The sequence below is a fragment of the Alosa pseudoharengus genome, unplaced genomic scaffold, assembly GCF_046254945.1.
Source record: "Alosa pseudoharengus isolate Yale_2024_CS ecotype anadromous, Long Island Sound unplaced genomic scaffold, YU_APseudo_1.1 YU_APseudo_1.1_scf_8, whole genome shotgun sequence".
In the NCBI taxonomy this organism is placed as follows: domain Eukaryota; kingdom Metazoa; phylum Chordata; class Actinopteri; order Clupeiformes; family Clupeidae; genus Alosa; species Alosa pseudoharengus.
In genome coordinates, this window is record NW_027468870.1 from 10,015,320 (window position 1) to 10,042,523 (window position 27,204).

The 27,204-nt window shown below is 40.7% G+C and overlaps 1 protein-coding gene and 1 long non-coding RNA gene across 10 annotated transcripts; one reads left to right on the forward strand and one right to left on the reverse strand.

Moving 5' to 3' along the window:
* Positions 1–4,429: 4,429 nt before the first annotated feature.
* Positions 4,430–13,762, reverse strand: LOC143112330 (uncharacterized). Of its 9 annotated transcripts, none has more exons than XR_012984713.1 (8): positions 13,624–13,762; positions 11,138–11,210; positions 10,559–10,624; positions 7,210–7,326; positions 6,709–6,759; positions 5,252–5,341; positions 4,760–5,154; positions 4,430–4,591 (listed from the first exon to the last, which is right to left on the reverse strand). It is a non-coding gene; the product is annotated as an uncharacterized LOC143112330 (long non-coding RNA). The 9 variants fall into 9 exon arrangements; XR_012984714.1 differs by lacking the exon at positions 13,624–13,762 and adding an exon at positions 12,948–13,412; XR_012984715.1 differs by lacking the exon at positions 13,624–13,762 and adding an exon at positions 11,412–11,450.
* A 326-nt stretch (positions 13,763–14,088) lies between these two features.
* Positions 14,089–26,090, forward strand: LOC143112124 (sodium/nucleoside cotransporter 1-like). Its single transcript, XM_076274368.1, has 17 exons — positions 14,089–14,105; positions 14,283–14,374; positions 14,839–15,028; positions 15,448–15,589; positions 15,816–15,929; positions 16,197–16,271; positions 16,371–16,451; positions 16,555–16,635; positions 17,174–17,299; positions 17,595–17,725; positions 17,936–18,104; positions 23,670–23,853; positions 23,932–23,945; positions 24,752–24,833; positions 24,945–25,043; positions 25,759–25,864; positions 25,982–26,090. The coding sequence occupies exons 1-17, from the start codon at positions 14,089–14,091 to the stop codon at positions 26,088–26,090; spliced, it is 1,812 nt and encodes a 603-aa protein (XP_076130483.1).
* Positions 26,091–27,204: the final 1,114 nt, after the last annotated feature.

Sequence of the window (27,204 nt, forward strand, 5' to 3'; positions counted from 1 at the left end):
CCTGCCATCTTTTCTTTGACTTTACACAAAAATATCTATTATATGCTGTAAAAGAAATATAATAATAAGCAGCAGTAGCACCACCACCAGCAGCTGCACTACCAATAGTTAGAATTCTATTGTCACACTTTGCTCATATATACCAGGGATAACACGGGGCAAACGGTTCAAATGCGACATCCACAAAGTACCATCCACACAGCCATTCGGCTGCATTTTCTGACAGTTTTGGATGCACAAAAGTTCATGGATCAAACCAAGCACCTCATAACATCTATATTGTGCTTTTATCTGATATATGCAAGTGTTTTGATATGAAATAAACATGATTTGCATGACATCACCCTGCTGGTCAGTTTTGACCTACGCGACAGCCCTGCAAAGTACCATCCACACAGCCATTCGGCTGCATTTTCTGACAGTTTTGGATGCACAAAAGTTCATGGATCAAACCAAGCACCTCATAACATCTATATTGTACTTTTATCTGATAAATGCAAGTGTTTTGATATGAAATAAACATGATTTGCATGACATCACCCTGCTGGTCAGTTTTGACCTACGCGACAGCCCTGCAAAGTACCATCCACACAGCCATTCGGCTGCATTTTCTGACAGTTTTGGATGCACAAAAGTTCATGGATCAAACCAAGCACCTCATAACATCTATATTGTGCTTTTATCTGATATATGCAAGTGTTTTGATATGAAATAAACATGATTTGCATGACATCACCCTGCTGGTCAGTTTTGACCTACGCGACAGCCCTGCAAAGTACCATCCACACAGCCATTCGGCTGCATTTTCTGACAGTTTTGGATGCACAAAAGTTCATGGATCAAACCAAGCACCTCATAACATCTATATTGTACTTTTATCTGATAAATGCAAGTGTTTTGATATGAAATAAACATGATTTGCATGACATCACCCTGCTGGTCAGTTTTGACCTACGCGACAGCCCTGCAAAGTACCATCCACACAGCCATTCGGCTGCATTTTCTGACAGTTTTGGATGCACAAAAGTTCATGGATCAAACCAAGCACCTCATAACATCTATATTGTGCTTTTATCTGATATATGCAAGTGTTTTGATATGAAATAAACATGATTTGCATGACATCACCCTGCTGGTCAGTTTTGACCTACGCGACAGCCCTGCAAAGTACCATCCACACAGCCATTCGGCTGCATTTTCTGACAGTTTTGGATGCACAAAAGTTCATGGATCAAACCAAGCACCTCATAACATCTATATTGTGCTTTTATCTGATAAATGCAAGTGTTTTGATATGAAATAAACATGATTTGCATGACATCACCCTGCTGGTCAGTTTTGACCTACGCGACAGCCCTGCAAAGTACCATCCACACAGCCATTCGGCTGCATTTTCTGACAGTTTTGGATGCACAAAAGTTCATGGATCAAACCAAGCACCTATAACATCTATATTGTGCTTTTATCTGATATATGCAAGTGTTTTGATATGAAATAAACATGATTTGCATGACATCACCCTGCTGGTCAGTTTTGACCTACGCGGCAGCCCTGCAAGGTACCATCCACACAGCCATTCAGCTGCATTTTCTGACAGTTTTGGATGCACACCAAGTTGGGTTGATGATGCCATCCCAAACCCTCAAAAGCTTCCTCTGCCTTTAAGCCCATGTGAAATGTTTTTTGCCAAAGTTGAAACTATTGCTTTACGTTCTCATCATGTCATGCTCATCCAAATGTAGGCTATGCATGGTCATATTTTGCCCAGTTGAGGAAAAATAAAAATATTCAGAGGGTGAAATAAAATAGCATATGTTGTTCATCCGGATGCAGGGAAGCATCTCCAAGAATTTTTAATGCCCCAGGTACCCCGGTTACCTCAGTAGCGCCCCTCAAAGGTGTAAAAATGTAATATTGTGAGTTGCCAGAATTGTGGAACCACTGGTCAGATTTGTCTGAAATTTGGTATGCTTATTACTTAAGATATGTATTATAAATAATGTTTCTGTCATTTGTGTATCTCATGTGCAAAAATGGGAAAATTACATTTATTTTAACATATTACAAATGTTGCAAGCTTTTGACTTTATAGTCAAGCAGGTGATACATCTTAATAATTCAAGCATGTTTCTCATGTTATGTATAAAAATATTTTTGTAATTTTGAAATTATAGCTATTTCTGTAATTAGACTACGTGCCCCATGACGTGTAGCGTTCATTTCAACGCTGCTTTATAACAATGGCGCCGAATTTGTAGTTCATTAAAACGGTTTTGTATTAAAACATAAACAAAATATTGTTAGGATGCAAAACACTGGCACAGACGACTTTTGCTGGGTATAATATGTATAGAAATAGTTAAAGCAAGTTGGTACATGACTCACGACATTGGCATTCAATGAAAATAAGTATAATTCCACAAAATATCGAAAAACGTGTACTTCTGACCCTTGTTGCTAGGCAACGCCCCGTAGGCCTACCTGCTTGGCTGAAGAATAAGGAGGCTCGTTATCCTAATCTTTGCTGTTCAAAGCAAACATAAATAGATAACAATATAACACTTAAATTGAACAGGTAACAAATGAAGATGTTGGTCAGACTGTAATTAGGACAATAGCAATAGGCTAGGCAATAGGCTAATAAACAAATGCCCATTCAATCAATGATAAATAACAAGTTATAGTGCTTTACTGCTTAATGGACTAAGTGCATGTTGAACAAATGTGCCTTTAGACGCCTTTTAAAAACACTGTAAACTATCACAGGAACAGAGAGCAGTGTGCAACGTATTGCACCCACATGGAACCACTGAGGAAGTCTTGAATTTAGCGTTCATGAGAGTAGGCCTAGTCGACAGAACAAATAATCAGAAGACAGCATGGCGGTTGGGGAAGTACATCTTGATCATTGAATTGAAATAACAAGGAGCAGATCCAGTCAGTGTCCCATAGGCCAAAGTGAGAGATTTAAATGTAAAATGTAATGCTGGCTACTAGGCTACAGGGGGAGTATAGGAGAATAAGCCTAGGAGTGGATATGCATGTCCAATATCCATACCCCATGCATCTTCCTCCTTGCTTGAATGCCATGAACATGTAAAGCCCAAATTCTTTTGCCCGGCTCCTATTTGCAGATTTCTCATCTGCCTTTAACACCATTCAACCTCACATGCTGGCTAAAAAACGTATGGACTATTTCAACCTGGATCATCAGCTAATTCTGTGGATTACAGACTTTCTGACCCAAAGAACACAGACGGTGCTGGTCAACAAGAGGTTCTCTGACATCAGATACACGTCCACTGGCTCACCCCAAGGTTGTGTCCTCTCACCACTACTTTTCATCTTGTACACAGATGACTGTAGAAGCCGCCATGCTGATCGTCACCTAGTGAAGTTTGCTGACGATACTGTTCTCCTTTCCCTGCTACATGGTTCTGTCCAAGATCACGGGCCTGTCCTCAGTGAGTTTGTGGAATGGTGTGATAGCTCATTTTTGGAGCTAAATGTTACAAAGACCAAGGAGATGTTTATTGACTTCACTATGCGTGGAGGGAGCAGGACTGCAACTACAATCCATGGGGAACCAGTGGAAGTTGTACATGAATACAAATATCTGGGCACTATCATTGATGACAAACTGCGTTTTGACTCTAATACAGAGGTGAGTATGAAAAAATGTCAACAGAGGCAGTATTTCTTGAGGAAGCTTTACTCCTTTGGAGTGAACAGGAAGATTCTTAGCATTTTTTACACTTCTTTATTGAAAGTATACTGACCTTTTCATCCATGTGCTGGTTTCACTCCCTCTCAGTCAAAAATAAGAAACACCTCCAGAGCATTGTGAACACATGTTCTAAAATCATTGGCCACCCTCTTCAGTCTCTGACATCACTGCACGACAAGGCAACATTAAGGAAAGCCTACTGCATCCTAGAAGACTCTACCCATGTCCTACACAGGGTTTTTGAATGGCTGCCCTCTGGCAGGCGTCTGCGCTGTCCTCTGGCTAGGACTAACAGGAGGAAGGCCACCTTTACTTTTGAGGCTATTCGCCTTTTGAACTTGAATCCAAGCCCCCTCCAATTCCATCTTCTGGGACTACCCCCCCCCCTACACTCCTGTCTGTCCTATTCTTTCTTTGTCTGTCCTGTCTTATATGTTGTGTTATGTCTTATATGTTGTGTTATGTCTTATATGTCACTATGACTGCATAGAAAAATTGCCCCTCGGGGATAAATAAAGTTTTTTGAATTGAAATTGAATTGAATTGCTGGAACAGTTGGCTACATATAATGTATTTTCACTGTAGGCCTATTAAGACACATTATCTATGTATCTATCTAATTTTAATTATGGTAGCCATAGTACATGTGAGATTACAACAATAATAATGACTGTAGTAATACAAACTAAAATGACTAATGAGTAAATGAATGAATGCCTTTATTGTTATTGCATTGGGTGTTTGTGGTGCTGATGGTGTTTGTGCTGCTGTTGGTGCTGCTCCTGCCACTGACACAGCTGCAGCTGCAGCTGGTACTGCTACTGTTGCTGGTGGTGCCTCAACAAACTGCTGCACATTCTCTGACTAAGGGAAAAGCGCATCGTTGTTAGATATGTATGTACAAATGTCTTTAAACACAATGGTTGCACTTGAAATCATTCATCCTTCTCTTTTTAAGTATTTTCTGTGTTTTTAAGGAATGAAGCAAAACTACAGCAATTTAGACAGCTTGATACAATTGTACATATATACCTGGAGATTGAAATCTGCATTAAAGGCTGGAAGTGGTGATGCTGCTGCTGGTGCCCAGCGCCCTTGCATCATGGGGGTGGGTGGGGGGTCGTTGCTGGTGCTGGTGATGGGGGTGATGGTGGTGCCTCAACAGATTGCTGCAGCTCAACAGATTAAAGGAAAAGCGCATTATTGTTAGATATGTATGTACAAATCTGTTTTAGTCTGTAAAACACACTGGTATGCAAAAGGTTTTAGACAGGTTCATACAATTGTATATATACCTGGAGATTGTAATACAATATATTGTATGAGTGTACCACCTGCCTCAGCTTTTCAGCAGTGAAAGCTTTACGCCCACCAAGGCGGCCTGTGTTGTGGCAGATATTCAGGCCGAGACAAACCCTGACTCAGTGCTGAGATAGAAGGGTGTTAAAGTGTAATCAGATTCAGTAGTCTGCATCATTTTGATCTTTAAATAAGGAAATTGAAAACATAGAATGCCAGTCATACCATGTTCTTTTATCAGACGGCCAATTGCCATCCGGCAATGTGTGCCACTGATATCAGGGTCAACGTACGGCCTCTCACCCCCCAAAGCATCTGTAAGACAGTACGCTCAGTGTCATTAAAAACAAATGTTAAGGTTCCTTTTCTGAACTTCAAGAAAGGATTGACACAAAAACAAACCTTAACACCACTTTCATTTATACATACCACTTGACACACCCCTATTAGTGTATATATAGAGTATATGTTCAGCAGCTCAGCCTTCCTGTCATTGGTCCAAAAGGCCTCAAGATACTTTGGCCCTAAATGAACCGTAATCTAGGGTTAACCCCCCCCCCCCCCCCCCCTTAAAATCCATTATCAATTAGGTTTGTGTTGCCATGTCAATATAATTTGTATCAAAACTCAGGGCCAGATTGTGACCATACTAAAATAATTGTTCTTCCATTGAATGTCATCTTCGATAGATCTAATCTAGAGGCGATTGCTCTAAGACTACAGGGGAAGCGCAGCCTCCTCTAAAATATCACGGGATATCGCATCAAATAACACTATTACATTAGCTTCTAGCCTACTATATTCCAACTAGAACATGCTGAAAAATTGTTCATCTTCATGGCTAGTTTGTTCAGCAGTAGGGTTTTGCCGGTCATTTATCGTGATTTCGCACCCGTAAAAAAATTATACTTTACCTCTCTTTTAAAAGCAGCCTCCCTCCCTTTCTTTCTTCACTGTACCCAATATTAGCGGGTGCACATCTTTACCGTCTAGCTCTCCAAAGTCACCAACTTTAACATTACAGCTACACTGTCAGGCTAAAAAATACCCTGCCACTGATTGAACTCCACAAGGCCCGGCTGGCCCTCCTTCTCTTTTGCACCACCGTCCTCTGTCCCTTCAAACCTTTAATTATGAAGAAAATGATTTAACATTTAACATGAATTGAGACATGTCCCACTGTATATATTCTGAAAGCCTGACCTACTTTCCTGCAGACTTTTGCATATCATACGATCGATCAGTTGTAGGTGTGATTTAACATACAATAGGACATGTCCCACTTTCCTGCAAACTTTGGAGGACATAAATCTATACATGGCTCTATTTTGCATATTGGCGAACGAGGTACACATATGATACGTTTTGAGCTCCAACTCAAAGGCAAAGCAGTTTCAGCCATGCAAACCATATCCATAACCATACCTACCATAACCGTACCTACCGTAGATAGCCTAAATTATATATTTTTTGAACGCCTGTAGTGTGGAGATGTGATTTAAGCTATAATAAGTTATATTCCTCCCTTCTGTGTGATTAATAAAACCATATGCCAGGATGAGATCACTGTTCAGAGTGACGTGACGAGTGCAGGTAGTTTTTAGTGCTTAATAAAACCATATGCCAGAATGAGATTAAGCAAACATAAGGGTGGAATATACTGTAGGTTAGACATGTCTCACCTTGATGAGGCAAAGGAGCAGCACTGCATACGAGAGATCCCTCTTGAACTTCTGCAGGATGTAAAGGTAAAACTGTTAGAAAATATATGCTGGTGGTGTTGCTAGGGTAGATATGGTGGTTGCTATGCAAAATAACATGGTTGCTATGGTGGTTGTTAGGGTAAGCATGTTGGTTGGTATGGTGGTTGCTAGCTTGACATTATTCAAGTGGTTGCTAGGGTAATTAAGATGGTTGCTAGGATGTTGCTAGGGTAATTAAGGTGGTTGCTTGGGTGTTGCTAGGGTACATATGGTGGTTGCAATACCAAATAACAAAGCAGTGGAATTGCTAACGTTTAGCCATTTTTACATTTTTAGCCAAAAAACTCACTTATGTTGATCCGATAAGTATGAAATCAGAATATGTTGAACAACGGGACATCACAAACAAGCCAGGCTCAGTTTGGAGTCGGTGGATTATTCCCGGAAGGAGATAAACGGTTCGAAACGTACACGATTTACCTCTTCTGGCACGGTAACGCTAGGTGGTAGAGGGATGGGACCAAGAGGCACGGCACAGCCTTGAGGCCCCTGACAACTGCTCCAAAGGTGGGATCTCTGAGACACCCACAAAAAAAACTGTGAAGGAAAAACATAAAAAAAGTTGACCACTCCCATTTCAGAGGTGGAGTTTTGGGTGGTAGCATGGAGCTACAAGGCTGAAATTCAAGTCAGACCTTCTGCACATGACCCGCATGGAGTGTGCAAAGTTTCATCCCTCTAGCTGTAACGCAAAGCATTGTGTCTGCAAAAAAATTTTTTTTGACTATTTAAAGGAACACGCCACCCAAAATCAGTAGTAATATATGTTCTTACCTTAACTTTCACGAGTTGAGTCATACCTCTCCCGCGCCGGTAGGTGCACTCAAACGCTCTGTCGCGCGGCACGAATGTGTTAGCATGTTGCTATGCTAGCGGGCTCTGCCGTGGCCGTAGAGAGAGGAACATAGCAGTAATCAAACACCTCCACATTTTCCCTACTTAAATACAGTTGCACGAGTAGTTGATAAAAATGTGTACGTCACACAACATGAAACGTGGCGATTTTCCAAGCGAATAAACAGGAGAACTACAATGTGTGGCGCAATAGCACTTGGGAGTACTTCGACCTAGCGTGGTAATATTATTAACACCTAATTGTAGATCCTATCCACCACAGAGTTTAGAATCCATGCTGGATCGACCCTCAGCCTCTCCCTCCCCTCTGAGCGAGAGAGAGGCACACACACTAGAGATGCGCTGATGGGCTATTATTTCAACCATAACTGCATAGCAAAACTTATCATCCATCAGCACCAAAGTTTGTTGACCAATTTTCAAAACCGCACCCGCCCACCATCCGTTGTTTTAATGTAGGCTAGCCTATATGGGTGATGCAGCGCTGCTGACGTGAGGCTAGAAAGCCCTTGCCTGTTCTAGAAAGACTGATCTAATGCAACAAACTTTGGTGCTGATGGATGATAAGTTTTGCAATGCAGTTATGGTTGAAATAATAGCCCATCAGCGCATCTCTAGTGTGTGTGCCTCTCTCTCGCTCAGAGGAGAGGGAGAGGCTGAGGGTCGATCCAGCATGGATTCTAAACTCTGTGGTGGATAGGATCTACAATTAGGTGTTAATAATATTAATAATGTGGAGGTGTTTGATTACTGCTATGTTCCTCTCTCTACGGCCACGGCAGAGCCCGCTAGCATAGCAACATGCTAACACATTCGCGCCGCGCGACAGAGCGTTTGAGTGCACTTACCGGCGCGGGAGAGGTATGACTCAACTCGTGAAAGTTAAGGTAAGAACATATATTACTACTGATTTTGGGTGGCGTGTTCCTGTAACATGAAGCCATTTTTCAATTTTTAGCCAAAAAACACACATATGTTGGTCAGGTCAGTAATGGCATTGCTATGGTGGTTACTATGGTCATATTATGGTGGTTGCTAGGTTGTTGCTAGGGTAATTTGAATGGTTGCTATGGTGTTGCTAGGGTAGATATGGTGGTTGCTATGCAAAATAACATGGTTGCTATGGTGGTTGTTAGGGTAAGCATGTTGGTTGCTATGGTGGTTGCTAGCTTGACATTATTCAAGTGGTTGCTAGGGTAATTAAGATGGTTGCTAGGGTGTTGCTAGGGTAATTAAGGTGGTTGCTTGGGTGTTGCTAGGGTACATATGGTGGTTGCTATGCAAAATAACAAAGAAGTGGAATTGCTAACGTTTAGCCCTTTTTACATTTTTAGCCAAAAAAAAACTCACTTATGTTGGTCCGATAAGTATGAAATCAGAATATGTTGAACAACGGGACATCACAAACAAGCCAGGCTCAGTTTGGAGTCGGTGGATTATTCCCGTTAGGAGATAAACGGTTCGAAACGTACAAGGTTTACCTCTTCTGGCACGGTAACGCTAGGTGCTAGAGGGATGGGACCAAGAGGCACGGCACAGCCTTGAGGCCCCTGACAACTGCTCCAAAGGTGGGATCTCTGAGACACCCACACAAAAAACTGTGAAGGAAAAACATAAAAAAAGTTGACCACTCCCATTTCAGAGGTGGAGTTTTGGGTGGTAGCATGGAGCTACGAGGCTGAAATTCAAGTCAGACCTTCTGCACATGACCCGCATGGAGTGTGCAAAGTTTCATCCCTCTAGCTGTAACGCAAAGCATTGTGTCTGCAAAAAAATATTTTTTGACTATTTAACATTAAGCCATTTTTCAATTTTTAGCCAAAAAACACACATATGTTGGTCAGGTCAGTAATGGCATTGCTATGGTGGTTACTATGGTCATATTATGGTGGTTGCTAGGTTGTTGCTAGGGTAATTTGAATGGTTGCTATGGTGTTGCTAGGGTAGATATGGTGGTTGCTATGCAAAATAACATGGTTGCTATGGTGGTTGTTAGGGTAAGCATCTTGGTTGCTATAGTGGTTGCTAGCTTGACATTATTCAAGCGGTTCCTATGGTAATTAAGATGGTTGCTAGGGTGTTGCTAGGGTAATTAAGGTGGTTGCTTCGGTGTTGCTAGGGTACATATGGTGGTTGCTATGCAAAATAACAAAGCAGTGGAATTGCTAACGTTTAGCCATTTTTACATTTTTAGCCAAAAAAACTCACTTTTGTTGGTCTGATAAGTATGAAATCAGAATATGTTGAACAACGGGACATCACAAACAAGCCAGGCTCAGTTTGGAGTCGGTGGATTATTCCCGGAAGGAGATAAACTGTTCGAAACGTACAAGGTTTCTCTCTTCTGGCGCGGTAACGCTAGGTGCTAGAGGGATGGGACCAAGACGAACGGCACCGCCTTGAGGCCCCTGACAACTGCTCCAAAGGTGGGATCTCTGAGACACTAACAAAAAAAAAACTGTGAAGGAAAAACTTTAAAAAAGTTGACCACTCCCACTTCAGAGGTGGAGTTTTGGGTGGTAGCATGGAGCTACGAACTGAAATTCAAGTCAGACCTTCTGCACATGACCCACATGGAGTGTGCAAAGTTTCATCCTTCTAGCTGTAACGCAAAGCATTGTGTCTGCAAAAAAAATATTTTTCTATTTTGTATATTGGCGAATGAATGGGGCATTTGATGTTTTGAGCTCCAACACAAAGGCAAAGCAGTTGCAGCCATGAAAACTATGTATTTTCTGAATATGATGTACCATAGTAAATAGGAAGGTGTGACATGTCTTAATTCATATTAATTGACATCTACAGGATAGGTGTAACAGCGTTGATTCCTCTGAGAGAGTGCGTGTGTGTGAGTGAGTGAGTGAGTGAGTGAGTGAGTGTGTGTGTGTGTGTGTGTGTCTAATACTGTACATACCGATTGGCTCTGTATTCTCAAGTCCATGCAGGTCCTTCCCAGTTGAAAATGAAGAGGCCACATTATCTGAAGGAGATCAATAGGAACCTTGCTTTAAATCCCCATCCAAGAGCAATTATGCCTACAGTTAGTGTTCTTTTCAAAAACAGTCAACAACAACCATCAGCCCACCAAAAATACACACAACAATTGCACACACAACAACACATACACCACAGAACAACAACAACAACAACAACAATAGACAGCCACAGCAGGACAACACAAGCGGAACATAACATAATTCTGTGATGTTGTAATACCTCTATAATATTCTAGACGCTATAGTATTTCTATAGTAGTCTTATATATTAATTCTAAGACTGATTTCTGAACACTGGACACTCAGGTTAAAATAATATATACTACTGAACACTCCAGATTAAATCATATGTACTATACCCTTCCTTACATTGCTAACCTCTTCCAACTTACAATCACTGCCAGAGTCGAATGTCCGAAGAATGCCGAGCAATACATTTTGAGAGAAAGAAAATAAAAAATATGAATGTGTTCAATGCAAATGCAAGATGGACATACCAAGGACCACTGGTCAAATTATGTGGGATAGGGATTTGGGGTGGAAAGGAAAACACATCAGAACAGCTTCTTTCTGAAAGGGGAAGAATATTTTTTTCAATAATTCATTCATTTATTTATCTGACCACTGGGCCACAGGAAATCATCATGTGTTCACTAATACATGGATTGCCCTGTAAACAAGACAATTCTTTGGTGCCATGTTATTTTTGTTTCCCCATAACAGCTGGGCATCTCAACAGCTATAACCACAAACTCATGACTAGATGGCTACCTCAGTGCAGTATTGTATCGGCCAGTTGATTTATTTGAAGAAAATATTGTAGTAGGTCCGTGTAACGCTTTGCAGTGCTATGTTCTATTTGCAGAATTCACATTAAAAAATATAAAAAATAGGCTTAAAAATCCGTTATCCATTCTTTAGGACGGCACAGTAAATGGGTTATTGTTGCTTATTTTGATTTTCAATTGAGCAGAGTTACGGTTTTCTGTTCAGAAGTTAAAAATTGAAATGATGCGTCAATTTTCCAATTTCCCTTTTTTGCGCTTGTGGTTGGACTGAACCACGAGCACCGGGGGGAGAACACCATCTTGCTGGGCCAGGCTAGATGGTGGAAGAGAGCGCTGCCTGAAGTTGTTTGTGATTTTGACATTACTTTAGAGATTAATAACTAAAACAAGGCACGTTAAACATAACTTTCAGCCTATGTTGAACATATCTACAGTAGGCCCTAGCCTATATTTGAATACCATGGCCATGCCATACCAAATAATTCCCCAAAGCAGAATGCTTTGCCATCGACGTCAGTCTTGGCTATACCGGGCAGGCTATAGGCCTACCCCAAGCACTGTTTGACATGGCATTTTTGCTTATTTAACGCTTTACACTATAGACTAGGTTTCATTAGGCTAAACGAAGACACAACAGTGAGCCTAATTTATCAGTTTATCCATTTATTAATTTCAACAGCAAATAGCCTACATTGGCCTGTAGGCTAGGGCTCAAGTCCATTGGTAATGCTCATGTAGGTCTTCAAAGCCTCCCAGAACATAGGCTAGAACACGTAGGCCTACTCATAAGTGTCAGGACACAGCAATGTCTCCCTCTGCATCTGAGGTTCTGATCTCGAGCTGACATTATCAATCGCTTGGCACCTTGATGCAAGCTGAACTGTGTTTGATAGCCCTCTATCTCTACATCCGCTGATAAAATGTGATTACAACATGCACCGCGCGCCAATATGTATCAGCCCCCCCCCAAACATTAAAAAAAACCCGGCAAAAATCCAATATTAACTGAATTTTACTTTTGTTTCCAATCCAGTTTCTGTTTTCTTTATCTTGCGTGACTAATGACACATTTAGAAAATAGCAGCAATTATCTATTTGCTGACCAGTTAAAAAAAATTGAAAATTGGATTATTGAACACATTTTTTATTTGGATCAGATGGATGGAGCAAATAGAACAAAGCACTGCAAATCGTTACACGGACCGTAGTAATACTGCAATATTGTTATAATATCCATCTCTTCTAAGGTACTGCAACAGACAATGATAAGATTCAACGTTTGTTTTGAACTGTCCATTTTGATGAAGTTTGCCTATTGCCATTGCCAGCGCTAGCTTATTAGCTTTTTCATTGCGTGCATGTAACATCGATGTGTATAGAATGATCCATTCCATCATTGAAAATGTTTCGTTTTCTTATCAAAGTACACTAGAAAAGAAAATGGAAACATTACCCAATAGCCAACTATCAAGGTGAACAGTAAGTTATATTGACATTAAACGGGACATTGCTTACTTACATCACCGGCGGCATGGTAAGACACGGGGCAGGCAGACTGCTGCCAGCTGTTGTCTTAAAACCTAGGCCTATTGACGTGATCCTTGTTTTCTTATAATTGCAAAACTTGGAAGCGAACAAGGCAGAACAGGAGTTTAACTGACCACGAAAAAAGACATACTTTTGTACCAATTTACCAAGGCTGACCACAACATCCATCCCTATGCATCCATCTGGGCTGCGGCAGCCGAGGAGTGAACAATTATGTCGCAAACTAATGACATCAATATAGGACGTGATGGAAAATTTCTCCGATTTGAACTGGACTTTCGCCACTTTTTAAAAAAAAGTATGTCCGAGAACTTTATAGCAGTCACCTTCCAAACAGTCCACAAATCTCAAACAAACTACTAAATATATCGCGGATGTTTAACAAGGCTCAAATTAAAATATTACAGCTTTACCAGGCTATTATTATTAAAATTAGGCTCGCTCATAGCCTATTAAAGGCACGCTCGCTTATACCAATTAAAAAAACAAAACACTATCGCCAATAAATATTAAATATCCTACAGATGTGCGTGATAGGTCATGTTATCCAACTAAAATAGGGTAGCAGTTTAAACACACATTTTGAAACAGAAACAATAGCAAACACGAGCAAATGAACGGATTTAAGCTAGCCTACTGTAGCCTACCTGTGAAAACCATTGCAAGCTCGAGGAAGCCTATTTCAGGCTATCGCGCATGTGCGAATTATTGACAATTGCGTACATTACTGTACGCATTGGCGTGCACAGGTTTGCGTCCGGAATCATACGCATGGCGAGTGTGATCGGGTTGTATCTAGATGTGTAATCTGTAAAAGGCCACTCCACTGCAAGAATCCTCACTTCTGACGTATCTGAAACTCACCGATTTTCTCTGGGTGAAATGGTATCCCTGTAATTGGTGTGAGCATGACTCTCTCTGACCATGATGAATTTGTTATTGTAATATCCTGAGAGTACGTCATATTTGTAATTAGTCATTAGTTTGTCAACTCAACTTTGTGTGAGTGTGAGGTTTAAAGGGTACAGTGCTGGTGATAACATTACTGCTAGCTGTTGGCAGTGGGTCTGTTGTTATTGTACTTTAGTGCAGTTGTATAGCCTACAACTTACATGAAACTGTGGAACAGGTCTCATTTTGGGGAAGTACTTGAGGAATGTTTAGCCTTTAGTCATTTTGTCCACGACTGGTTGACTGCAGCTGCCTGCACCAACTTTAATAGTCGATTAGTTGATGAAACCCCTTGTGAGGATTGATCAACTGAGTCCTGCTGCTGATACCTCACACTTATTTTTGTATTTTTCAGTAAGGTGTTTGAACCTATTAATGCAGTTGAAAGATACTGCAAGGATCATTCCAGAATCATCAAATACATTGTGTTGGCCTTACTTGGAGCAGGTAGCATATCTTTTACATTCTAAATGGAGGAACCCCCATGTTCAATCCAAATCTCCACAGCTTGTCTAAACAAGTAATGACCATTAAATAACACACCTGACCCAAAAGCATTGTGTGAACCTGATAGATGAGATTCACTGGCCACTTTTTGCATATCTTGAAATCTCTTGACAATTAGGTTGGTTACACTGTGACCCTTTCACCTGGTACAAACCAAAACCTACTAAAAACTTAACACAAAACTTGAAAACGCAAAATTTGTTTGAAAATTAAAAGCAGTTAACTGGTTGATGGACAACCATGTATCACTCAACCAACTTTATAGTCTAACAGAGAATTAAGAACTTGCAAAGACAAAGAACAACAATGTAAGAATTTTTAAAGAACCAAACTTACAGAGTATGATGTAGAAATACTTACTACATAGATTCCTAAATAATTGTTTTTCTCTGAATTTCCTACAGGTTATGTTTCATATTTCATCACAGCATGTGTGATGAACATTAATAGGGCAATTGCCCTTGTAGTTCTCACCAGTTTGGCAGTAGTCTCTAAAGTGTATGACCTTGTAAAAAAGTACAAGGGAGAGGACATTAAGCGATGCTTCAAGCCTGCACACAGGTGTTTCAAGAGCAACCTGAGGTGGATCAAATGGTCAGTGAAATATGTTTAGGATCTTTTTAGTATTCTCTTTGTTATTCACATTCACATCAGAAACAATAATAATAAAAACTTGTTATGCACTTGTATTATAGGCTATTATTGTGTGCCATATATGTTTTCTTTATTACAGGAGGTAGTGTTTTATCTTAAACTTTTTTTTTTTTAAGTATATTTTGTGGGCTTTTTTGCCTTTATTTGGACAGGACAGTGAAGATTGACAGGAAGTAAGTGGGAGAGAGAGAGATGGGGTGGGATCGGGACATGACCGCAGGTCGGATTCGAACCTGGGTCCCCCGTGGGCACTCGGACCCGTACAGGCGCTGTAGCCTGCATGCTTGCTTGAATTTAAAATGAAATGTTCTTCTCATGCTTCAGTTGAAGTAAGGAGATTTTCACTCTGGATTCTGCAGGGTATTCATACTGGTTGTGCTTGGCCTGATCGTGACTTGGCTAGCGGTGGACACCAGCAAGCGACCAGAACAGCTCATATCATTAGGGGGCATCTGTATGTTCGTCCCGGTCTTGTTCCTCACCTCAGCCCACCGAACGGCGGTAAGGGTGGTGTTGTTTACTGTCAGAAGGGTGCTGGTATATAAAAGAAAGGAACACACCCCGTTTCTGCAGTTTACCACATGTTCTTATCTATTAACACATTGTGTAGACTTTGGATTTCTTGTGGACTTTATATCACAAACCTTCATAATGTGTTCACATGTTATAAGCTTCTCACACACATACATATTAAAACCAGATTTATATGTTTATTCTGCAAAATTAGGTGTCATGGCGACCTGTCTTTTGGGGCCTTGGTTTGCAGTTTGCAATTGGCGTGTTTGTGATAAGGACAGAACCAGGTCTCATTGCATTCAAATGGCTTGGAGATCAAGTCCAGGTAATGTTAACCAATGTGAAAAACTAAGCATCTTTAATATTCTGTTGATGTTTTCACTGCTGAACACTGAACTAAATAAAACACAGATTAGTTTTTAAGTTTAATCTTGCTATGGTGAAAGTTTGCATAAATGTGCAATCCTAAAATTGCAATGAAATTTTCAATCACAGCAAGACCAACAATGATCATTGTGACAGTAGTGGTTGTCAGTGAAATAACATTGTACATTACAATTAATTAAATTCTGACTCATCTGTCTCATTTCAGATTTTTTTGAACTACACCAAAGCTGGGTCTGAATTTGTGTTTGGAACAGAGCTCACTCAAGTCTTTGCCTTTCAGGTGAGTCAACACTAATCATTGTCTGGCTGTGTCATAGTATTTTTACAGCTGTCTGCTCCGGGTTTGCTATGTCCTCATGCTGTATGTGTGACTCTGCAGACATTGCCCATTGTGATATTCTTCAGCAGTGTCATGTCTGTTTTCTACTACCTTGGACTAATGCAGTGGCTAATTATGAAGGTAAAAGCCCCTGCCTGTTCACAGACTGGTTTAGAGCATAAGCGACGATTGAATGGAATGTGTAATGGCTAGGAGCTGCAACCACTCTCTCTCTCTCTCTCAGATTTCCTGGGTCATGCAAGTTACAATGGGCACGACAGCAACAGAATCGTTGAGTGTTGCAGGTAACATCTTTATCGGCCAGGTGAGGTGAAAGCACATGTAGTAAAAAAATCAAAATAAAATATATTTTGGTACACATTTGACAAAACATTTCCTCTAGATTTGATAAATTCCTGCCCTAAAACACTGGCTAACTTCTGACAGCTGATACAACATCTAGCATCTTAGCTTTGGCAGCCTATCTATTATAATTTCAATGAGTTACAGTATCTAAAGACTTCTAAAATGTCCCTCGGGATGAATAAAGTATCTATCAATCTATCTATCTAAGACTTAAAACAGGATGGATGGTGTGTTGCTGTTTCGGGAAAAGGCAATCTCCATGAAACAATAACATGCTTGTAAAGAACACCCACATGAGCTGATTCTGGCAGCGATCTGGAGTTGTTGTGGTGCAGATCTGTTGCATGCATGCTCCATCAGAACCAAATCTGTTATACTGTGTTACTTAAAACCTATAGAGGAATCAATATTAAAGTCATTGAATAAACTCGAGGGCACATACATAAGCACTGATGTGAGTCACTGTACATACTGGTGAAACTGATACTCTGTGGCAGGTGGAAGCTCCCCTGCTAATCCGTCCATACATAAAGGACATGACCCAATCAGAGATCCACGCAGTCTTGACAGGAGGCTTTGCCACCATTGCTGGAAGTGTCATGGGAGCATACATCAGTTTTGGGGTGAGGCTTAGTGTTAGAAAGGTTAAGTCATTGTTTTCGAACTTCTTCCTCTACCTCTCTTCCTCTTCCTCTCTTCCTCTTTGCTGGCCAGAGTGGCCACATGAGTAATAATACAAATAAAAGTCTCTTTTGATCTGCCAGATTAGCCTCTATTATCAAATTAGATATGGCTAATAAATCATCAATCAATCAAATTTAAATATTAAATATGGCTCATCTTCTCAGTGTTTATCATTGACTGGTACGCTGCAAGTCAGGCTTGTGATATCTCATCTATGGTCTCTCCATCCAACAGATCGATGCTGCCCACCTGATATCAGCTTCTGTTATGGCTGCTCCCTGTGCCCTAGCCATTTCCAAGCTTTCCTACCCTGAGACGGAAGAGAGCAAATTTAAGAACGGTAAAAATGTGAAAGTGGATGGAGGGTGAGTGAACAGTTCCCTTCCAGTAAATAGTTGAGGCAAGGAATGTTTGTCTTCTGAGTTCTTGTAAGGTCCTTGAAGCTGATATATGATGTTGAGTATATAGCCCACTGCATATTTCTCCTGCCATGCTCATCAGGTTGATTATCTTCATTTTCCCTGTGTTGTTATGCCAATCCTCATGGTTATTCTGAACTTCACTTTTTTTGAAAGGGGGCAGAAAAATATTTTGGAGGCCGCTAGTGGAGGAGCCTCAGCTTCCATTGGACTTGTGGCTAACATAGTCGCTAACCTAATAGCATTCCTTGCAATCCTCGCATTTGTAAATGCAGCTTTGGATTGGTTTGGGGTCTTGGTGGATTATCCAGGACTCACATTTCAGGTTTGTCACGCCTCCATTTCCCATTAACCAGATAACTTAGTCAAGGCTCACCTGCCGACCCTGCTGCAGCAGTCGTTCTTGATCGCAACCCACCACCTCCCCATTCTCCTCCCCGCCGCCTCCCATTCCGTCTCCTTGTGATAGGGGGTGCTCAGAGATCTTGCCGAATGCTGCCAGCATTGCCAGCGTAGCCAGTCTAGCGCGATCCGGCGGAGCACTTCGGGACCCTAGCCAATGACCTTGCCCTGCCAGCGCAGTTCTTGTCCGGCATGATGCTGTGATGCACTTCGCGACCACGAGCGGTAATGCCAGCGCAGAGCCGTCGTGTTCCCGAGAAGCTCGTCAGGACCCTGACTAGTGACCTACACTGTAGACAACCCTGACTAGTGACCTACACTGTAGACAAAGCACTCCCACATTTATTACCTGTAGTGAACGCTGCAGGTAAAAGATTTTCAGGGCACCAGATGGGGGTCAGGATGTCATGTTCAACTTCTAGAATCACTTGAAATAATATCTTAATGAATCAAATTGTTTGAGGTGGAAACTGCATTTGGATTCGAGCATTTCACAACTACACATGTGCAACATGCCTTTTGCTGACTGAGATAATGGACTGTCAGGTTGAACAATTCTGTGGCCTTTAAGTTCTTGGTTGACATCTGTGATTGTGCTCTTTCATGCTTCAGTCCTCCTGTCCTACGTCAGATGTAATAAATGTAGATGTAAGATCAGGGTTCCTACACATTTTCCATTTCAAAATTCCATACTTTTTCCATACTCAAATTTCCAAACTTCACGGTAGATTTTTCTGACCTATATTCTTGACATTGCGGCCACTTCTGGTTTGGGATAACTCGGTAAAAACAAAGGTATGGACAACTGAAGTCAATTAAAAAATTACACTTAATATTCGTCCATTTAGCTGGGTCATTTTTAGGTGTATCTTAGTTGTATCTTATAATATCTTGACGATGGGGACTGACAGTACACAACAGTAGGAATGTTCATTATGACCCGAGTGAAGTGATTAGTACTGCAAATGCACTAGTGTGGAAAAACAAATATTTCTCCATACCTTTGTTTCTTTTTTCCATACTTATCCAGACCTGGAAATTACTAAAATCAAATTCCATACTTTTCCAGGTTTTCCATACTGCGTATGGAACCCTGTAAGATTCTGTGGCTGTATGCTCTCTTCCTTGCCATTTCATTTGGACTTACCAGCTATGGTAGCAAACTAGCTAGAACTAGCTAGAATGCGGGCCAGTGTCTGACCCACATTCAGCACGGTGGTGTCTAGAAGGGATACAGCTAAGGGTTAGGGTTAGAGTTAGGTTACTTCCTGTCCTGATACTGTTTATTATGACCGCCGCTAGCGAAGCGGTCATATAGGGATTGTCAAAGTTTTTTTTTTTTTTTTTTTTTTTTTTTCCCCCCCCCCGTCATCTACTTCCTGAATTTTTGGTCAACGATACCCGGGGCACATGAAATTTGGTGGGTATGTAGCCCCACTAGACTTTTACGGAAAAATTTCGTTTCGCCCCCGGGGGCCACTCCACCCCCGTGCTGGGCCCCCCGAACCGCAAAAAAAGCAGTTTTTCCTAAATAACTACCTGAACCGTATGGTATGTTGGTCTCAAGGGCCCACATCAACCTGGCCCATAATCACTCATTTGTGATTTGCACCCCCCCGGTAAAAAATGAAAATGCAATATTATTCTGCTTTAATCGCCCCTATCTTCAGTTAAGATGTTCAGAACTGCACCAAATTGTATGTGTATGATTGACCTGGCATTCTCTGGGGGTATGCCAAGTTTCGTAGAATTTCATCCATGGGGGGGTCTAAAAAAAATTAGGTTATGTGTACATTTAGTGACTGTACACTCATTGGCCTGTAGATGGCGGTGCACACATATACACATGCACACACACACAGGCACCCACATACTATCGGTATTAGAACGGCCGATACATAATTACAAATTCAGTAGGATTAAAAGAAAGCCATAATAAATATTCATCACCATCATCATGGCTGCATTTCCAGTATTGGCGATAAGTAGTCGTTTGTCCACTAGATGGCGCATCGTTGCAGTGAGACGTAATTTTGTTGGAAGTTAAAAGTGGGTTGAAAAAAACAATGGACGCTTCCTACAAGGACTGTAATTTACCGCAGAGAACGTCTAATAAGGATAGGACGATGTTCACATGAAATGTAATTCCCATTTCTCCTTGAAGCCGACATAAATCTGAGGATGTTTATCGGACATGCTTGGTTTTTACTGCAGGTACGTTAATCTTATAATATCAATAAGGACCTAGGTAATGTTACCGTTAGCGTTGGTTTAGTGATGGAGGCCAATTTGATTGATTGCATTTGTAGAAAACTAGAAATGCGGATATACCAAGCAAATTGATAGCAGCACTGTAATTGTATCTTTCGACTGTCATTTGTTGCACGTGCTACAAAAATCATTCTGTGCAATGGAAGATTTACCAACGTTACTGATACAGTTTTGCCTATACATGCGTGAGACTAAGACGCCTGTTTATTTCGTTTTAAGTGCGTGCAGGGTGTGTGAGAGGGGAATCGATGTGCTTTGATTCATGCTGAGCAATTTACAAAAATGTATGTAGGCCTACTGACAAATAGTTTACATTAGAATACATTATAATTTCGCCCCAATGAGGCTATGTAGAAATGTGTTGCAATTTCAAAACCGCATTACTCAGGAACCACTTATTGCATAGAGGCATGCTTTATATCCTCGTATTCGGTACGGTTTGCTGTTTATTGTGATATTGGGTTTGCCACGTGTTGTGTGAAGGGTTAGTGAAATATTAAAACGAGAGTAATGGGTGTGCACTGTGTGCAAAATGCATATCTGATTAGCCTAAATTGCACGTTGGTTCAATGTTAATTTTCTCGCGAACCATTTATCACAGCAACTGTGGCACTATATCATTGGAAAGCTTAGATTCCGCACGTTCCGCATGTATAGGTTTAGTTTAGTTGAACCTCATCTGCCAGGTATTTGACCTAGGCCTACCAGGTTGACACTTTAGCGTGAAAAATAGCCTACTCAATAATACTCAAAGCATACCTGAAGCCGGGGAATGCGAGGGGAATGCGCCTGGGACGGCTTCTAAAGTAGCATCGCAAATGAGAGAAAATTTAGAAAATTCCACAGACAGGGGGTGCTCTTGAACCCTATCACCGTCTCTGAAAGCATAACCGTGGCTCAACAGGTAGATCTATAGATAGGCTAAACTCATTTTTCAGGCATCTGACCGACCGGGTTGACACTTCAGCGTGAGAAATCGGGGGTGTGGCGTGTGAGTGTGTGAAACTAATCAAATGCGTGTGTCTCACGGCCAATGCGTGAGAGTTGGCACCTATGGTGAAGTATCCAAACAATGACACCTTCATTTCATTATGGTTGCTTTAGCAACACACCTTACAGTTTTTCTCAGTCGCTTTGGTGCTATTCTCACATCACTATTAACATTTGCACAGCAGTTAGTGCATTTCTCAAAACAATTAGTACAAACTGCAAAACCTAGTGGATGACCTGCAAAAGCACGTCACTTGCTTAAAATGGATAGTCCATTCCTCAAAAGCAGGTATTCATGTCAATGAAACTGTCAGTGTCATCAAAATGAGAAGTCTTGACACCATCGTTTATGAACAAGATAGTCAAATGGCTTTGTCATGTTTTCATTATGACAGTTCTCTCAGTGTTTTCCAATGCAAAAAAAAGGTCAGAACTCGGTGACACTACCTGGACATGCTCAAGACAGCACTATACAGTACTTGTACAGCCATTTGAAAACTACAGTAAAGTTACACATTGCTGTAGTTAGGGGAGTAAGTGAGTACAAGACACTGAATACGTACATTTTTACTGTATCTTTGCAATTCTACAGTATTGTGATAGAATTTGATAACTAGTTCACCAATTTTGTATGTAATGACTCAAGCAATGAAATGAAGACTATTAGTTTTATTGGGAACGACTATTCAGTATCCATAAGTATAGTTAATTTTGACTGACATGACATAAACAAATGATAATGTTAAAAAACAGCAGAGAATTGTATGAAAGCAACTGATACATGTCCAAAAGCATTTGCAATTTGTTCAGAGGAAGGAGAAATTGCTACTATGATGTGCACAAATGACTAAATGTTGTGGAGGTTGAACTAATAGTTATGAGAATTTTCATTCTGATCTGAAAAAAGCACCAAAGCGACTGAGAAAAACTGTAAGCTACTGTGTAGTGGGTCCCATTTAGAAGTGGCTACTTCATTCGCTTTTTCCTTAACTCATGGATCTGCATGAATTTTATTACAACTTTTCGCCACAATATGGCAGTTTAAGTCCGCTTGATACTGTAAGGCGTAAGCCATTGGTTTCCAAAGGAGATTTTATTTGTGTCGCCAGCATAGCCTATTGACAATTTATGTTGTAAATAGGCCTATACCTTATAAGCCTACCTGTAGCTTAGGGAAGCTAACAGCTTTCTATTAGGATCTAGTTTGTTAGTTACAGTTTTGTCATAACTCCCTGATGCATTTTTGCATTTAGAATAGCCAGAGCGTGGATATCTAAATCGGAAAATTAAACAATATCGGGTGCCATGGACTAGGCTGGGTGAACCCAGCCTGATCTGCCCGCTATTTATTTTTTGATTTCTTAAAAGATTGAGCTTGGTCTGGTGAAAGCCAGACTAGCCATGGACCTCAGTTACACAATGCAAGGGAACATGAATCAGCCTATATTTGCACGAACAATAACGGACAACAGTTCTTCAACTTTGGCCCGTTAAAATGTGTATGAACAGTCTAGCGACGCATTTCATCAAGGCCCATTTGGACATGTCAGTTATTTGCACCACTGGTTACATGTCGTTTCAGACTACTGTTACTTAATTTGTGCATTAACAATAACGTTTCAGACTACTGTTACTTAATTTGTGCATTGACAATGAAGTATTACATGAACTAAAGATGACTAAAATCTTATGTAGAAGAAGAAACATTCACAAAAAATCCATCCATCAAAAAATGACCTTTGTTTTTGATAGCTGTTGAAAATTATGCTGATACCTTTTGCTTTTCCCAAATACAATGTAGCCTACAGGTGTAAATGACCTTTCATCAATCAGTTGCAATGGATGAACTGTGATGAACTGCCCTACTTGTGAATGTTTAGAGATTTTAAAGGTTTTATAACAATGCTACATCTTCTTTGGCTATTCTACAATCTATTCAACTTTTCAGCACCAGTAGGCTACTTTCTGTGCAGCCGCACACACACACTCAGGCATGCCAAACAAGCATACACAAAAGTTTCAAGAGTGGGGGATGGAGTAAAATATGGAGGCAAATTGAAGTGTGATTTATTTTCGCAGAACGGCTGTACAGGACTGAGCGGCGGTCATATTTTCTAGTTTCTATGGAGATTTCACTGGAGATTTCACTATCTGTTACGTGACTTCCGTTGTTAGCTGTATCCCATCTAGCCACGACCATTCAGCACCCCTTTCATGCTCTCCACAGTTAATCTGTTCCTACGTCTTCATGCCTGTGGCCTTCATGATGGGTATACCTATAGAAGATGCCTACGTGGTGGCCGAGCTCCTTGGTACCAAGCTCTTCCTCAACGAATTCATTGCTTATGAGAAACTCTCTGTGTTGAAGAGCAACAGGCTCAATGGCTTGACTGCTGAAACCATCTCTATGAGTAACCACCATTTTTTCCTACGCTTTGGAACTGGTCTCATGTTTAAAAGATCTCCCTGAACCCGTCAGTTTCTGTAAGGACAGATGTTAGGGGTTTATTGAAGAGCTGTGCCATCAGCTCTCTGAAATGATTGATAGCTTCTGGCAGTACTTCATAGATTGTTTTTTTAACTAGCATTTACACTACTTCATTTGGGGGGCAGTCATGGCCTACTGGTTAGGGCTTCGGGCTTGTGACAGGAGGATTGCCGTATCGATCCCCGACCAGTAGGAACGGCTGAAGTGCCCTTGAGCAAGGCACCTAACCCCTCACTGCTCACCGAGCGCCGCTGTAGCAGGCAGCTCACTGCTCCGGGTTAGTGTGTGCTTCACCTCACAGTGTGATCACTGTGTGTGTTTCACTAATTCACGGATTGGGTTAAATGCAGAGACCAAATTTCCCTCACGGGATCAAAAGAGTATCTATACTACTATACTATACTATAAGCTGCTTTCAGATATAACATCCGGAGTACAGTATATGCGGAGCTTTGTCAAATGGAGGTCCGACCCTTCGGATGAATCAGATATGATGCTGACATTATACGTCATATGTGGCCATTTCATACTCTATGGAAGCTGCACTATTGGCAGCAATGTCACTTGCGTTTGTTTCGCCATTTCCCTCTTTGCGCACCCTTCTCACCACTGACCAGTTTGCATGCCTGCACCTTGTATCCAAAGCTATGATGTTTTGCAAATTAATAGATATGATTTGCCACAGAAAGATTCTCTTGTCGAGATGCAGGAAGAGTGCTGGACATTGAAAGAGTGGATCTTCAATTATTTGTGTAACTAATCATTATTCTGCCAAACAGTCTATGTTGGCCATAATGTGCAATCTTTCTATGTCGTTACAGGTCAGGTCAGAAATGATTTGCACCTATGTACTGTGTGGCTTTGCCAACTTCAGTTCAGTTGGGATGATCATCGGGGCCTTGTGTGAGTATCACTGTAGAAGTCATTTTGGCTCCCACACTCCAGTGTCTATATATGAATTCTGATTCTGATGTAATGATAAAGGATTTACGGAGTTAACGTGTTTCACTGCAGCATCCATCTGTCCTTCAAGAAAGAATGACATTTCCAGGCTTGTGATGAGAGCTCTCCTAACTGGTACCTGTGTGTCTCTCATCAATGCATGTATTGCAGGTAAGAATTGCTCCATGTACGTGTATGTAACTGTCATAAGTTTGACTCACAACGCATGGCTCTGATAAAACCAAAAGTTCATAGTGTGTTCACTAAGATAAGATGGCCATACTGATAAGATAGCCATACTCACCTGCACCATAAGTTACTTTAGGCTAGAAGGTTCATCTTAAAGAATCTTGAAAATGCACAAGATTTGTAGCCTACAAATCTAGACGCACCCTAGCGGCAGTGAATGTAATTTGCAGCCAGGGTAGTCAAGCAACTCTCCGTTGGAAAAATGAAATGCTGGAAAAATGAAACTTCTATCAGGCCAATCACATCGTGTATAGAGTCGGCAACGGTTCCGTGTGAATTTCTTGCTACTTGAAAACAAAGAAGATGGATGCTGCTGCTGGAATCGCGACTCGAGTTAAGCTTTTTTTAAATTGGCAAAATTTTGATCAACTAGCTCCGCTGGTGGGAAAATGCATGGGACTCATGAGTTGTAGCGCTATCCTATTGCGTGCAGAGGAAATTTGAAAGACAACCGTTTAACCCGCCCCTCGGATTGAGCAGTGCCTATGGTAAGTTCCCAGACCCTACATCTTGATGTGGGTCTGGCTCGTCATGCTACAAGATTTGAGTGCTTAGCCCTTAACTCTTATATATGGATGGCTGTAAAAATACACTTACTTTGTGCCAGACAATGATTTTGCAGCGTTATCTTATCCAGGACTCCTCTTTGTACCTCCTCTGGACTGTGTGGAGTATTTAAAGACCTCTGTTTTTGAGAGCACTGACCCCAACATCGAACACTGCTGTTCTGACCTTTCAAATAGGTGAGTTTACCTGAGAACATGGTAGGGGGGCCTTGACCTAGATACAAGGTCTGGCCATGTCTACCCTTTAACCTGTAAGGTCACTTACCCCTCATCTCTTAACAACCATAATTGCAGTGCGGTGATCCACGGGACTGTGACATTTGAGGGTATCTGGAGTCAGGTGACAAACGCCACCATCTACTTTAAAAAATGCTGTAGTCTCTACAATGGGACCATGTGCTAGTAAACTATTTAAAGGTGTTTTTCACTTTCACTGAATTTACACACACACACACATATGAATATATACTGTATATATACTATATATATATATATATATATATATATTCAAATGTAAATTGGTGAACAGAATTGCACAATCTAAGCTGAGAAACTATTAGGCAAGATCTTTTTTGCCTTTGCCATATGCCTTTGTATATATTACTTTTTAAGAATTGGTAAAAAAAGTTATTTTTTTATTATTTTATTAAAATGATTTACCTTTATATCAATAAAAATGTACATGCCATTATCTAAATGACATTAATTTGTTCAAGGCATATCATTGCATACATTTATGGCAGAATGGACTCTCTTTATTTGTACTGTACATTTTTATTTTATAAAAACAATTGACACAACAGCACCACACACACTTACCTATCGCACAGGATCACAAAGAATTCTTACTTTTATTCTTTCTTTTTCTTTCTATTTTCCTCTCTCTCTCTCTCTCTCTCACAAACACACATGCATACAGAAGACACAAACACACACACACACTCACAAACGCTCAAATTCATACATGCTCTCTCTCTCTCTCACACACACATACACACTCACAAACATGTACACACACAGATAGACTGAGACATACAGATTCTGTATTATGAAATGATCACTGCGGAACAGTTATGTGACACACAGGCAATGCATCATCTCTTTTGAATCAATCTTCTACAGGAACCCATCTAGATTTAAGCTGTGTCATTCATAATGATATAATTCACAATGGCTCATCGGAAACAAACATATGGATAATTGTGATGTCTCAGCAGACAAAAGTTTTTCTGGGATGGGATTTCACAAAGAATTTGAATGTTTCAACACTTGACACCTGTTTTGAATATACTACATGTGCAGTATATTCACAAGTGAAAAAGTACCAAATTAATTTAGTAATTTTGTGTATAAAGTGCCAATGATGGACTCAATTTATTTATCTGTGTTAGCCTACAACACTGGCACTTTGTACACTCATTGCCCATAGACTGAGCTACTTTCACATAGACTTTCAAGTGCCTAGCTACCCCATATACCATTTCAATCCTATGAAAATGACTATGTGAAAAAATGTA

What these genes read in the sequence shown, in the direction of transcription:
- LOC143112124 (XM_076274368.1), top strand. An exon ending in CCTCAGCCCACCGAACGGCG is followed by an intron (nt 15,590 to 15,815) that starts GTAAGGGTGGTG and finishes CTGCAAAATTAG; the next exon opens with GTGTCATGGCGACCTGTCTT. An exon ending in ATCCAGGACTCACATTTCAG is followed by an intron (nt 18,105 to 23,669) that starts GTTTGTCACGCC and finishes TGCTCTCCACAG; the next exon opens with TTAATCTGTTCCTACGTCTT.